This window comes from Sturnus vulgaris, chromosome 14 (assembly GCF_052056855.1).
Source record: "Sturnus vulgaris isolate bStuVul1 chromosome 14, bStuVul1.hap1, whole genome shotgun sequence".
Taxonomy (NCBI): domain Eukaryota; kingdom Metazoa; phylum Chordata; class Aves; order Passeriformes; family Sturnidae; genus Sturnus; species Sturnus vulgaris.
Window position 1 is genome coordinate 15243467 of NC_142256.1, and position 14274 is coordinate 15257740.

Consider the following 14274-nt stretch of genomic DNA (forward strand, 5'->3'; position numbering starts at 1 on the left):
TCATGTCAAGGACATACTGTTACAATAAAAGCCCAACGTACTTGGTTACATAGGTTTGTTTAATCCACCCCATATTTCTGCATTTCTACATAATTTCATGGGTTTTTTAAAATTTAAATAAGTTTCTTACTATAAAAATCTAATGTTTCTCCACTCTCGGTTTCGATATCTGTTTGAGTGCATTTATGTCATTTTTTCCCCCAACCATTTTGCAGGATCTAATCATGACAAGAAACAAAGCAACTAAAAACAGCAGTCAGCCTCTCACCAGCTACAGGCTTGTTCAGCATCATGGCCTCGCTGAGGAAATCTGTGTATTACTTGCTTTTTCCCATTTGGGTTTTCTTGGTTTCTGAAACTACCAACAATTGACTATGTCAGAAGCATTCTCTTGATCCTCCCTTTAAAAACCATTCCAGGTATGTCAAATCTATCAAATTCATCCAGGACATTTTTCTGACTAGAGAATTCAAGCAACATAAAAAGCCTCCTGTGTGTGCTTCTCAAAAGAATTACTGAAAATCTCTACAGCAGGAAGCACAAAGTATGCTGTCAAGTAGCTCCAGGCTAAGGAGACTAGTGAAAAATCATCAAATCAGGGAAAGCACGAGGAAGAGTTCTGCTTTCTGAGGCTATGCACAAGGGAAGAAAGTCAAAGCTGATGAGCTATCTCAGACATGCTGAGGGAAACAACAACTACTTCTGTTTATAGATGAAGGCAGAGACACATCAGTACCATAACCAGGAAAAATACAATAGCTTCTTCTCAAAGAATTTCCCACTTTTTTTGAGCCAAGCCTTAAAGGATGCCAGTTTAGTGCTGTGAGCAAAGGCTCTCAGTAAAAATGATATATGAGAACAGAATTACACAATATGTTCTGGTAAACTAACCTGTTTGATGCCCTTTTGGCTTTATATTGTCAGAAAAATCTAAGATGTAACAGAATGGAAAAGGGAAAAGCTGATTACAATCATCTCATTGCTTTGGAGAACTACCACATCATGTTTTGTTTAAATGATCTTCTGACTGCCTTACCCTGAGCTTTTGGCCAAATGAAAATAGATAATTTTATCTTTTCAAATAAAAATGCGAACTTTATGTGATCAGTCCACTGGACTGTTACCAAGACCGGAATACCTTTACCTTTGAAAATTTCCTACCTTTACTTGATGTGAGACAGTAAAGGTAGTTTTGAGCAAAATAGTTCTGCTTCACAGAAAGCTGATTACTTCTTTGTGACTTTTTGACTACCTTAAAACAGGTAGAAATTAAATACAAAAATCAACTCCCCTGACTGCAGAAAAGGAAACTTCACAAACCTTCCTCACATATCTCTCCTTTGTATCCAGGGACACAGATGCAGACGCCCATGATGCAGGTACCATGGCCAAAGCAGGTTGGATCAATACACTGCTCTTCTGGAACATCACACTCTGGTCCTTTCCAGCCATTTCGGCACACACAGTGACCTTTCTCATATTCTCCATTTCCACTGCACAGCACTGGACAGGAATCTGAAGAAGGCAGATTGACCTTTTAAATGTATTTACATACTTACATAGATTAACATTTATTGCATTTATGGTTCTATAAAATTGCTTTTCCACTCTAGCTCCTCAATTCTTCATTTGGTTTAAGGGTTTTAACAGTAATACAATGTCCTTTTCTCCTCAGTCTGCCTCTCTCGTACACTTTAATTTTGACCAGACATGGGATATCTTAGAAGATAAAGCCAACTCTCTCCTTGATTGGCCTCTGCAGAAAATTTGCAGGGATGCCTGATTTTCAGTAAGATTAATATTTCTTTCCTGTGAACTGAAGCAAGATCCTGCCTTTTTTGATTCTAAGAAGACATAATATCATTGAAATTGTAGCCATTACTGATCTGTATGCTTGCTTTTCCAATCTAGTATCAATTTCTGAGCCAATTGAGTCTTAAAAAAATAAATCCTACAATTGAGGAAACATGAGAACTTCTGGACATCACATGCAGAGGATAATGGATAACACTGGCAGAAATATCTGAAACAGAAGTAAGCTCACTTAGCATGTTTTTTTGCCTTAATGCTGGAAAACTGTCTCTAAGCTGCTTTAGGTTTCTTATCTACACCCTATTCAAGTTAAGACCACAGAAGAATTTAATTTACTTACATTTTCTCCAAAGTGAAACTGTTTGTCACTTTTAAATAACAGAAAACATTATCTATGCCAGCACACCGATTAAAAATGTATTTTACAATTACAGACAGGATGCAAAGGTGGGTGGAGGAACCTATTAAATTTGAAAGTCAGGGAGGGAGAAGTGGTTGATCTGTGTTAACCCAAGTACAGCATAAAGAAACTTTCCACATGTGTACTGTATCTGCCATCTGGCTGGAAAAAGGAATTTAATCTCCTTTAATCACTTTGAATCTTCGCAAGCCCAGCAGTTCACACACCATAATCATGATCCCTGTCATGCACCATGGGTCAGTTAATATAAGATTACCTTTTGCACAATCAGGACCAAGGAATCCTGGGAAGCAGTGGCAGTGGCCTGAGATACATTCTCCATTCCCATTGCAATTAGTTGAGCAGTCATCCAGGATTTCTGTTTATTCAGGCAATTGTGCACAAAGAAAAACATAAATTGCTTGAATTCGAAATGAATGGCATCTTCACCTCACTCTGCAGGACACATCTCAACATACAAATAGGTGCAGAAGCAGTAAAAAACCCATTTTCATTCATAGGGAGCATAAAACAAAATTCCTGTTCAAGAAGCTTACAAATATTTATTAGATTTTTTCTTGACAGCTTTGAGATAACAGGTGCATCATTTATATTACACCAAAAAGCTTTTAAAGTAAGTGTTCATGTAAAATTTACTACCATTAAAAGCACTGCAGGAACCTGAGTATTTACTGAAAAATGTCCACCTTAAACACTTTCTTTCTTGCTGAAGTAATTTGTTTGAAATCTGTTTATAGAGTAAATTGCCTTCTATCGTGTTCATTTGAACCATGTGAATTGAATCCCTTGGAGAAGGGCAGAATTTCCACTTCTATACAATCAGATAAACAAAAAAAATAATCTTTTGTACAGTAATGAAATTCAATGTGAAAAAGAACTAAGAACTAGATTTGAAGGGAAAAAAACCCACCTTCAGTTCTGATCTTAAAATTGCCCATGTTTTATCACACAGCTTTGGGTATTAAGCCACTTAACCTCACACATCTGAGGATAGGCTCCTATCTCTACATGGATTAGCTGGTTCCAATTTACACATGTATTTCCTACAGGAATGCAGTGGATTCACTGATTTATATGGATTTTCTGTAAAGAATATGAAGTAAATTCAAGCTAAGATGATCCTGTGTGGAGTAGGTCACTGTCAGACCAGCTCCAGGACTGAGGGGCTCTGCAGCCCTTGCTGGATGGGAGAGAGGCTCTGAAGCCAGGGAAACTGGGACTGTCCAGTGGCCACATCCACTAATAGATGTGCTGAAGTACCTCTGGCTATAAGAAAATGGGAAACTTGATGCCTTTCCCACAAAATAACTGAGGAAAAAGAAACCGAAGATCCTACAATTAATAAAAATAACTGATATAAGTGTACTTTGATCTTAATTATGGGTGCTTAGATGAAGACTGGTTCCTCTTGAAAACTCCTATGGTTATTTGAATACATTCTTTTCAGGCTATCAGTTTATACTAAAGAACAGATATTTGATATGAATCTGTTCATCAGATATCCACAACCAGATATACACAGATGTTTGTTTCGAAGTTAAAAAAAAAGCTCATTTTTAGAAGGATGTTTTTCTCACAGGACTGCTACTCGTTATTAATTTTTTATATTACTGTTCATTATCAACTCTTCTATTGCTCCATGTGTGCACTTGCCTGCCTTCTCTCAGTTTTCCTAGAATCACATGGCAAATAATCCCTATACTGACTGAAATGAAGAATGAATGGTTTCAGAAGTTACTTCCCCTCAATGCCATGTCCAGTTTGGGCTGCCCTTTATTTAGTTAATCGAAGTACATGAAGCATGCCATGTTTTGCATTCATTTCATCCTCCTCGGGAAGGTCTGATCAGAAAATCAGTAAAGTGTCAGAAAATAATAGATTTTGTACATAACTAATATGGAGCATCTTGAAATACAATCTAACAGATGCTGATGAGGGACATGGCTGGTTCACAGGAGCATTTGGTAGAGATGCATCCAAGCTCTTGCTCTGTTCTCAGGGTTTCTGGTCTAGTCCTGGCTCATTCCTTTGTTTCAGAGATGTCAAATATGACTCTAGACCAGTCTAGGTAAGAACAAGAAGAATGCCTCAAGGATTATTACTTTTTTAAATTTTTTTTTTGGAAACCCCCAAAGAAACAATCAAGTTAAGATGCACAGAAAACTAGGAGAAGAAGTTATACAGGTTACGAAAACATAATAGCTGGCAGTATTTTCAAATGCACCAGCAGTAGATTCTTGCAGCAACATGAACAGACTTTTTCCCAAAAATATCTTCTTGAAGCCATTTTGAAGATGAAATACAAGGATTCCTGCCTGCACTGTGGCTCATACACTTCCCTCTTTCATAGTCTCTTCTGCTTATTGGCCAGAGAAGGAATGGACAACTTTTTTACCACTTGCAACATGAATTAAAGTCTGGCAATAAATTTCATTTTTGGAGGGGGTGGGGGGGAAGGGGAGGAGTAGAAGTTATGCTACTAAATGAAATATTTTTTAAACCCTCCTCTATAAACTCTGCTGTCTTACAATAAAAATAAATAAGGGATCAGGAATTTGGATACTGGAATGGGCTGGAGTTTGGCCAGGTTTTATGGTCCTTGTAGAACATCTGCAGAGATGCTTCATAAATTGCTTGAATCTTATTTTCTCAGATGGAATCGAATAATGACATATTTTCTTGCAGAGGTTCAACAGAGCAAATATGAAATTTTAGACCAGAATCAGTTGTTACAACTCTGTCTCAATTTCTAGTTTTTTTCTTTTATGCAAGTCCTTGAGAATACTGATATTTGAATCATACTGTCCTACTCTGCACGGTGTTTACCACAAAGTAAAAATAGCATCCACTTGTTCTGAAGAGCAGATGGCACGTCCATTACTAGTAAAGACATCTTGTTAAACATATGGTAAAACAGGTTAACTAAAGGGTATAGTGGTTAAAGTCTTGCAGCAAACCAAGACTGTCATCAGTGTAACACTTTACCTATATTTAAATTCCAAAAAAGCCCTATGTGTGAGGACTGCTCACTCACAACACCTACACCTGCAAACACTTGCCCACCTATACGTGTTAAAAAGGCAGGAGGAAACTCATACACAACCAGGACACTGCCTCCTGTATTTGTCCTTTGTATTCCAAACAAAATGGTGCATTTCAGTAACTGCATAAAACAACAACATCCATCCATCAAACAACACTCACAAACAAATCCACGAAAGATTTTCCAACTTTCAACTGACTAAAATACTGGAAATAAGAACTTAAAGCCTGGATAATTTATGTAGGATTTATAGCCCACCTAAGTAGAGAGCACAGATATAATCTCTTTTACTCGGAAAAAGACAACACCAAAAATCATTCAAGCATTTAAGTTATCATATAAAAATCTTAACACATGAAAACTTCACACTTAATTTGGTAACATCCATCTTTAATATATAAATGTTTCTATTTGTCTAATATTGGCTTAAACATGATGTTGCTTCACTGTGGTTAATTAAACTAAGCTGAAATAAAACACATTTAAGAGAATACTTGTGCTGGAATACATCAAATACATCTTTGCAAAGTAATAATCAGAATAACAATTACATTGTGAGTGTTCTTACCAATAGCTGTAGTTAGTACAAACACTTGCTCTACTTTCTTTCCATCATTGTAGAATGCCATATGCCAAGCTCCTTGATCCATGTACTCGATGAAACCTGTCTCTTGCAGTGAAGTTAAAATCAGGTTCCTGGGAGCTTGCTGAGGCTCCTCTGAGTTTTTTGGTTCCTGTTTAATTAACTGTTTTCCATCCATCAGTTTTACAAAATCAAACTGAAATAATAATGAGCAAGAATTAACCATCTAGCAAATATTCATGAATCTACTCTGCATGTCTCCTTCAAACATGAATAAACAGTTGAAATCTTTAGAGGAATTGCCTAAGTACTCACCAATGTAGACAGCAATTGCATAACCCAGTCAATCTAGCTTCAGTTTACATATAAAAAGCATTATCAGAGGTCAGAAATGTGGCATCAAAACTGGCATAGCTGTTTGGTATGGCAGGGTAAAATCAGACTTGCTGCACTAGATACAGCACATTTACTCCAAAAATTACATCTCTTTAATGGGAATAATTCCAAAATTCCCAAGATACAGTGCCTGTGCTATGCAGCTATTCATCTCAAATGCCAAGAGCAGATTACAAATCTATTGTTCTATACCAGATTTTTAAATCATCACCCCTTAATATTACTATCAGATATCAAAACCTAAATATACTTTTTCTTTATATTTAATTTTAGTAATGCAAATAAGTATGCATTTTTACAGGAAAGCTCTTAATACCTAAACAGGTGGATGCTGACAATTTTAATGTCTGTCAACTTCAAAGCACCAGAGATTTTAATGAATCCCTGTTCAAGAAATATATGTATTTCTCTAGGTTTTATAGGCATTCTGATTTTCAGTAAAGCTCATTGTCAGCTCAATTGAAGATCCAGTGACAAGCACTGAAAGTGCTTATTTCTAGTATCAAAACTCTAGTAAAAAATTCTTGAGGATAGAGTAGATGATCTCCAGTGGTACATTATAAACAATCTATGATTCTATATATGTTTATCACACTCTGTGGAGTGTGATCCTGCTATAAAGAAAGATGAAAAATTTATTATCCATAGAAATGACAACTTCATATGCCAAATACATTAAGCCTAAACAAAAAAATCTGAATGTGACCAGCAATATTGCATATGACTGCTTAGCTAGGTTTTCTCTTGCAAAACCCCCAGGAGTAAGCATTCAAAAATAATTTTGATCTTAGAAACCTGAGATAGCATTTTTCTTTTCTATTAACTCTTTATACTGAGTGTACAATCGGTTTCTTTTAAGGGAATCATAAAAAAATTAAAGCATTTTCAAGTGAACTGGAATTTCATCTCTTGCACAGAATATGCTGGATCTATGCAGCAGGACAGTGTGTACCTGTTCAGCCTCCCTGACAGTCGCATCTCTGAGGTCACAGCTGCTCACCTGTCTGTTATGACACTGTCCCTTCCTCTGAGAGAGCATGGTTTGAAGTATTGCTAGGGCTCAGTAGAAGAAAAGGATAACCAGACTGCGGTTACAGCCAGTCCCTTCCTCCCTCTCTGCTTTGAAAGTGTGTTGTGAACACTCCCATCCCGTCCACTGCTGTTTGAAAATATAAATGTGATAGAATCAGGATCATTTCCAATTACCTGAGTGTGAGTAGGTGGGATGTTTCTTCTGCCATAAATTCCCAGCAGAGAGTCCTTCGCCAGTGAAATGTTAAATTTCAGGTACACGGGGTGATGTATGGTAATTTGGAAGCGCCAGAACAAACCAGGTGGGATGGTCTGCATAACCTGTGCTCCAATCTCTACTTCTCCTGTGTCTATGGCCCGGCCCTTCTGAAACACTAATTTTCCGGAAACAAACAATTAGTCAGTTGAGTATTGACAGTGGTTGAAGAGAGAAGTTTACAAGCTATAAATCTGCCTTAGATATATTGGAATATACAAAAAGCAACTTCTAACACTGATAACTGCATTTTCTTATTCAACAAGTTGGAAAACACAAACAAACATGTACAACATATTTCCAACAACACTTGTCATGCAGTATTTTTGTAATTATTTTTGCTGGAAATCTTATAACACTTTACTGATTATGAAAAGGTGGAACTGCTGCTGTGTAAACTGCGGTCTTTGCAAATCAACTATGCAAACAAAACACATTCAACTGCAAATACAGAGTGAGGACAGTGGGAAATTCTTCCTCTGGCACGTATTTCAGACTGCTGTGGAAGGGGCATTGCAGAAGCTACACAAATGGACCCCAGCGAGGACAGAAAACCCATCAAACCTGGTAGTTCAGAGGCCTTGTCCAAAGCCCAGATTTCTATTAATCACCATTCCTAATGGTTTTATTATGGTAGTGTTAATCTGGTCCTGAAGAAATAACATCTGTTCTGGCTTGGTCTTTCTTCATGAAAGCCTAACAGGGGCATGAGGACAGGGAAAGGCACTGAAGACAAAACTGGCATAATTTCATAATGCCGAACAATAAATTTGCAGATATCTACAATGTGTAACTTCACACGTGGGTGTGAGAGCACTGAAACAGAAAGGGAAATGGAATGCATAAGGAAGACTTTGCCAAGCTAAACTGGAGCTGGCTTGCTTTGCTGGCTTATATCACTATCTTTATGTTTTTTACTGCCTGTCTGGGATCAGCATTGTGACATGCTGCAAATCACAGACCCTCGCATTTGAGCTAATTCCATTGAAAGGTTTGTAAAACTCTATTGACATTTCCATTCTCTGAAATAGAGTAAAAGCAGGATAGTGCATAGCATTAGAGGACAAGTCAAGACTGAATTCAGCAGCCATACCCATCTATGTCACATTTCATTCCAGAACCACAATGAAAAATAACCAGGAGCAAAGTGACTGGAGCCTCATCTTTTACAATAAATGCATACAAATATCTAATCCAACATAATGTATGTGATATTTAATAAATCACCCCTGATTTATGGAAATGAAAACAGCAGTAGCAAAGCTAGGGCCAGCTTTTGCCTGAGTGTGTTAATAACAAAGACCCTCAGTGGGACCTTACATAGGCTTTAACTAGCGTAGGAAGTACTTAGCATTCTTAATGAATAGAGATTTAATTTACAAGGCAGGAGCGATTCTCAGGGTACCAGATCTTCCAGCTTTACAGCTGCTTTGTGTCACCAAACCCACAGGAAGAACAAGGGGCTAACTTATCACACCCCACCATGTAAATACATCTATTTTTAGAGTAGAAACTTGTAATCCGGTATTCAAAAACGACACCACTTACTTAGTTTATGAGTTAAACTATTTCCAAATTGCTACTTGAACAATGTTCAAAGTGAGACTACTTCTGCCCAATTTGCTTCACAGAAAATATCTTGAATTTTGGAAAGAGAATTAAACTTTCTCTGCTGTACAATGAAAGTGGATCCCTTTCTACTCCAACCCATAAAAATCCTACTTGGCTTATGTAAATTTAAAAACCTTCTTCCTTATTTCCAATACTCTAGAGATATTAAATCTTAATGATTCTTTGCAAGCAATTACCCTGGGTTAAGTAAAACACTATGGTATTTTTTGATGATATTGACACATGGTAATTAATATGATTCAATTACAAGACAGTAGAGCACTAAGTAAAGAGTCAAGGATACAGTATCATTTCTGAAGTTAAAGGCATTACTGGTCTGTGTTCAAGGTCTTCAACATACAGTAAATACTTCTTACATTTTGGAGTGAGAAAGTCTGTTTCCTTGTTGAAAAGAAAAAGTGTTATGTCTTCAGTCTGGGTGAATTCTCACTAATTGATATTATCAAATTATGCTAAATATCATATTAGTGTTGCGATGTACCTCGGGAGTTTTTCTGCATTTGGCTGCAGACACCTTTGCTTTAGGAATAATTTAACATAGGCTTAAAAAACCCCAGATGCACGTAGATGTATATATATCTCTTCCCCTGGGAAAGAAGTGCATGCTGCTGTTCACAATGCAAACAGGAAAATACACATGCTATCTACCCCTGCTGATAGGATGCAGTGGCAGAATCTTTACCTTCCAAATGCTAATTTTTCAGACAACCACAGAGCATAGAAAGGCTGTTGTAGGAGTCATGTCTGAAATGCATGTTTTAATATTGACTGAGCTTTTCTGCTTTCTTTACAGAAAAAGAATTTAGCTTTGTTTCTGTGTTTAGTTGAACTAAGCAGGTATTTGGCTATACAAAAAAGGCACTTGAAAACACACAGTCCTCACGGACTATCCTTGTGTTCTTTCTTGCTCTTTCTTGAAAAAGTCCAAAATAAGCTTTTAAATTACAGCACTGCAATATAATTCTACTCTTGTTGTAAAAACATTTTTGTATGACAAAGTATCATTTCATTATCTATATTCAATTCTTTGTACAGCTCCCAATCTTTCCAGTTAGGGTATTAATTCTCCCCTAAGCTTTCAAAGCAGTTTCCTCAGAAGTCTAAAACAGAGTACAGATTCCTAATCACAGGTTTCTCTTAGCTTCAAGAGAGAAAAACTCTGAACAGTGTGGTGCCAATTACCTCCACAAGAATATACCCATATGCTTATTATTACTGATCCTGAAACAATCAATTTCCTTGTATTCCCCTGGTAAATACCAGCATCAATAGGATATCTGACTTTTTAATCACATTACTACATATTAAAATGTTAACTCATAGCTGTGGGTCAGTGTGTTATAAAGTGACTTCTTGAAGAAATCCGACTTGCTGGTTTATAAACTCGATTTTCATTAAAAAGATTAGTTTTAACAGATATGCTTTCAAAGTCTGGAAAAGCATTCTGTGCTTCTGCATTGAGTTGGGAAAATGTGAGGTCACAGTATCCGACAGCAGTTATTTATCCCTGTGAAATTACATCAGAGGTTTCAAGTTTACAAGCAAAGCATCAACTTTCTGTGGTATCCTGCTGTAGGGAAAGGAGTTGCTTGCTTCCAAATGCTCCTTTTCATCACTTCTAGCTGCTTTTAGATGGAGAATTTGTTATGAGGACTGGGAATAAAATTACTGATATATATTAAAAGTGATGGAAAGAAAGAAAATGAGCAAAGACTAGCCAGAGTCAGATTATGCATGCACTAATGCCACATGATTTTTCTTGTGTTTTCCCAAGTGTATACTCCTTGCTATCTTAAACTCTGGATTACATGTTAGCCCCAAAAGGTGAAAGGGGACAAGTGAGATAACAATGTAGGTCTGTTCATTACTAACCTCTGAAACTGCTGGATAAGCCCTCAGTGAAATGGCTCTGCTTTCACAGGACCCTGTTCTTTAGGTTTGTGGGGGAGTTGTGTAGCTACACTAAAAACTGGAATTCCTAGGGGCAAGGCAGGCGGTTTGCATTTTTACCTACTACACCGAGTCTTTATTGACTTGCATATTCTTTTCTCTTTTTCCAACCATCTAATTTTTTAAGATTTTTGATGTTTTGGATGTTTTTTTCTATACATCCTTATTTGGAAGCCAAATGCATTGGGAAAGCTTTTATTAAATCTGTAATACATTGACAAAGTGATTTAATGCAGTTGAGGAGAACTGTTTGAGATATTTTCCATGGTGCACCAGGACAAAAATACAAAAGTGTATAAAACATTTTCTGCAACTAACTACAAATCTATTCTAAAGGATGAATTTATGGAAAACAACATCACTGTCTCTTTACATGCATTTCTGTTGTTCATTTATCTAATATGATCTCTATCCAGTTGTGCCACACTGATTTGCAAGATTATTGATGTGCAGTGCAATCTTCCTCCTGGAGGGACTGGTACAACAATGTTCTACTTTGTTGCCTATTTTCAGCTATGGATCTTACACAGAGCACACAAAATCAGATCCCTGCTCTGCTCTAAAATTTGAAAGCTCTGGAAGTCTCCTATCACTGCAGAGCTGCCAATACAATTTTACTTTCCTCCTAACAACTGGAAAGATTAGGTTTCATATTCCATTCCCATTCACTTTGATCTGATCTGATTCATCCATTTGTCTGAGTACCATAAAAAAAAAAAAAAAGGGAAGACCATTTGCTTTTTATGGTCAGAAAGCATTGTCATGGTGGTCAATGGGAAGCATAGACCAGAGCATGTGACTAATACTGGAGCAGGTGATCTAACAACATTAAATCACAGGAAGGAGAGCAAGGAATTGCACATTTTGGACAGTTCCTTCTCTGTTTCACACCCTGGCTGCACGGCCCACTCCTTTCCTATCCTAGCTCTGGCACTTCAAGAGGTTTGGTTCAGCCACTTCCTTGGCAGAAGATAATTTGCATTCTTTAACAAAGCCATTTCTGCTGCCATGGAGGAATGAGGTGGCTGGGCTGTGCAGGAGACAATCCCTGCAGTGGGCACAGGGACACAGTGAGCTGCAGAGGGAGGTGGGAGGGCAGAGCAGGGCTGTGCCCCTGGCAGCAGGGAGCTGCCAGCCTGGCTCAGGCGTTTTTGTGAAGCCGTGGTAGATTCCCGGGAGCTGATTCACTGTGACTGGGTCAGCCGGGATGTGACAGGATGCTGTATTTTAGCTTATGCCTTCAAGGACTGGATGCCTTGAAAAGCGTTAAGATTTCCACTATTCTGCACATTCTGACCTGTCAATACAAAGAGGTTCCCTTTGCCTGAGACTGACTTAGGTCTGCAAGACAGCGTCAAGCCCTCTGCACAAGAGGGGACGAGGCAAAAAGCACTCTCATCTCTTCTCTCACTGTGCTACCGACCCTTCCTTTTCTAATGGGCTGGTTGCTAATTTCAGTGAGTTCTGCTAAAGGAACCTCTCTGGTTATGGTTTTTTTATCTGTTTTAAAATTATACTGAAGAAGATAGAACCTGGCCTCAAAATACTGTCAAAATGTATGAAATACAGGATCTGAACAGCAGTAATGTTTAACTATTCACCCTCTGTCTGGCTTCTCATTTACACATACCTTTTTTTTCTGTTTTATCCGAAGCTTTTCCTCCAATTGGCGAGTAAGTAGTATCCATGGATTCTGTTCCTTTATTTCCTTTGCTAACTCCATTTTCATAGAGCTGCCCTTCCACAGGCTGTAGTTGCCAGGTTAAACCAAACAAGTGTACTGCTGCAAAAAAATGAAGACAAATTAATTGATGTCTAAACTACAGCACCTTCAGTGAGACTATGAAGGAATGCTATGACCCCGTTTCTGCAAAGTCAAGTATTACTTTATTCTGTTAGCAATAAATCAGAATTTCAAGCGGGCTAATGAGCAATTTACCATTTTACCTTAAAACTCAATGTTTAATTAGTTTCCACACTTTCTTCTGGAGCTCAGCCAGGTCAGGGTGATGAATTTCTGCAGCAATTAATGGAATTACTTGCAATTAAAAGAATAACAGTTGAATAAATTCAATATTATGGGACAGATTCTAATGCTGTATCAGTGTTTTCCCTCAGCTTTTGACTGTCAAAGATCTCAGAATTTGTTGACAAAAGCAATGATGCTAACTAAAACTTCTCACCTTTCCCATCCAGTTTAAAGTGAAACTCTGCCCACTACACTCTGAAACTATTTCATTTAGGTTAAACAATAGCAAAAACATTGACTCCAGACTTACTCTAGAATCGCACTGCAGATAAATTGCTGGCTCTACATTTAAAATATACGCAATTATTTTACAACACAAATTAATAGAAATATAGTTGTTATTTATGTTTGTACAAGGAAAATTACTAAATAATTATTTTAAGAAGTTAAAAACTATCTTTATTGCCATCCACGGGGGCTGCCTATTCTACCTTGCTTGCAGAGACATTCATGTTTTCTGCTTTCCCTTCTTTGTTTCTGATCTGAGGCCTTGAAGGATGGTTGGAGAAAAGAGCAACAGAGGATCTTATTTTAGTATAACATGATAGTACTGCAGCTAGTCTAGACAATTACTTAGGTCTTACTGAGAAGGGCAAATTATTCCAAGGAAGAGGTTGCCTTAGCATTGAAGTAACTCAGCAGGGAGGACTGATGACCCACTAAAATATGGATTGAGGATGACTCCCACTGAGGAGCTGAAATTGTCACATGAAGAGCAAAGCCTGAGCAGCAGCTCTTTAGCCACATGCAGCATTTTGCACTGAGTAGGATCTACCCACAGTGGGAGACTAAAAGGCAATATATTTGCTCTTCCTGAACCATGTAGGAAACTCAGAGACTCCCAGGAGAAGAAAGTGTGATCCAGAATGGGTCTTGCATTAAGAAAATACATGGTTTTATTCTGCACTTGTACATACTTCAAGGAAAATATCTCAATACAACCAGGAAACTTGGAGTGCATTTCCCATGTGTTTGGTCTCAAGTCTCCCTTGCATGCTGAAAAGGTGAATTATAAAAATTCAACAAAATCCCAAGCCTGGAATGGATTCCTGTCAAGCGTATGGGAAAACTACCACAAAAATGCAAAGCTGCCAATCTACAGCCATTAATTCTAGATCTG

The 14274-nt window shown here is 37.7% G+C and overlaps 1 protein-coding gene across 4 annotated transcripts in view; it reads right to left on the minus strand.

Moving 5' to 3' along the window:
• TENM1 (teneurin transmembrane protein 1) overlaps positions 1–14274 on the minus strand; it is a 318181-nt gene that overhangs the window by 125207 nt on the left and 178700 nt on the right. For 3 of the 4 annotated variants that reach the window (XM_088173259.1, XM_014886212.2, XM_088173257.1), the window contains 5 exons: positions 12756–12908; positions 7462–7661; positions 5845–6055; positions 2490–2591; positions 1321–1515 (listed from right to left, as the gene is read on the minus strand). In XM_088173259.1, coding sequence (XP_088029385.1) covers positions 1321–1515; positions 2490–2591; positions 5845–6055; positions 7462–7661; positions 12756–12908 — 861 coding nt within the window. The remainder of the gene's footprint in view (positions 1–1320; positions 1516–2489; positions 2592–5844; positions 6056–7461; positions 7662–12755; positions 12909–14274) is intronic. The other variant, XM_088173258.1, reaches the window with a different exon arrangement.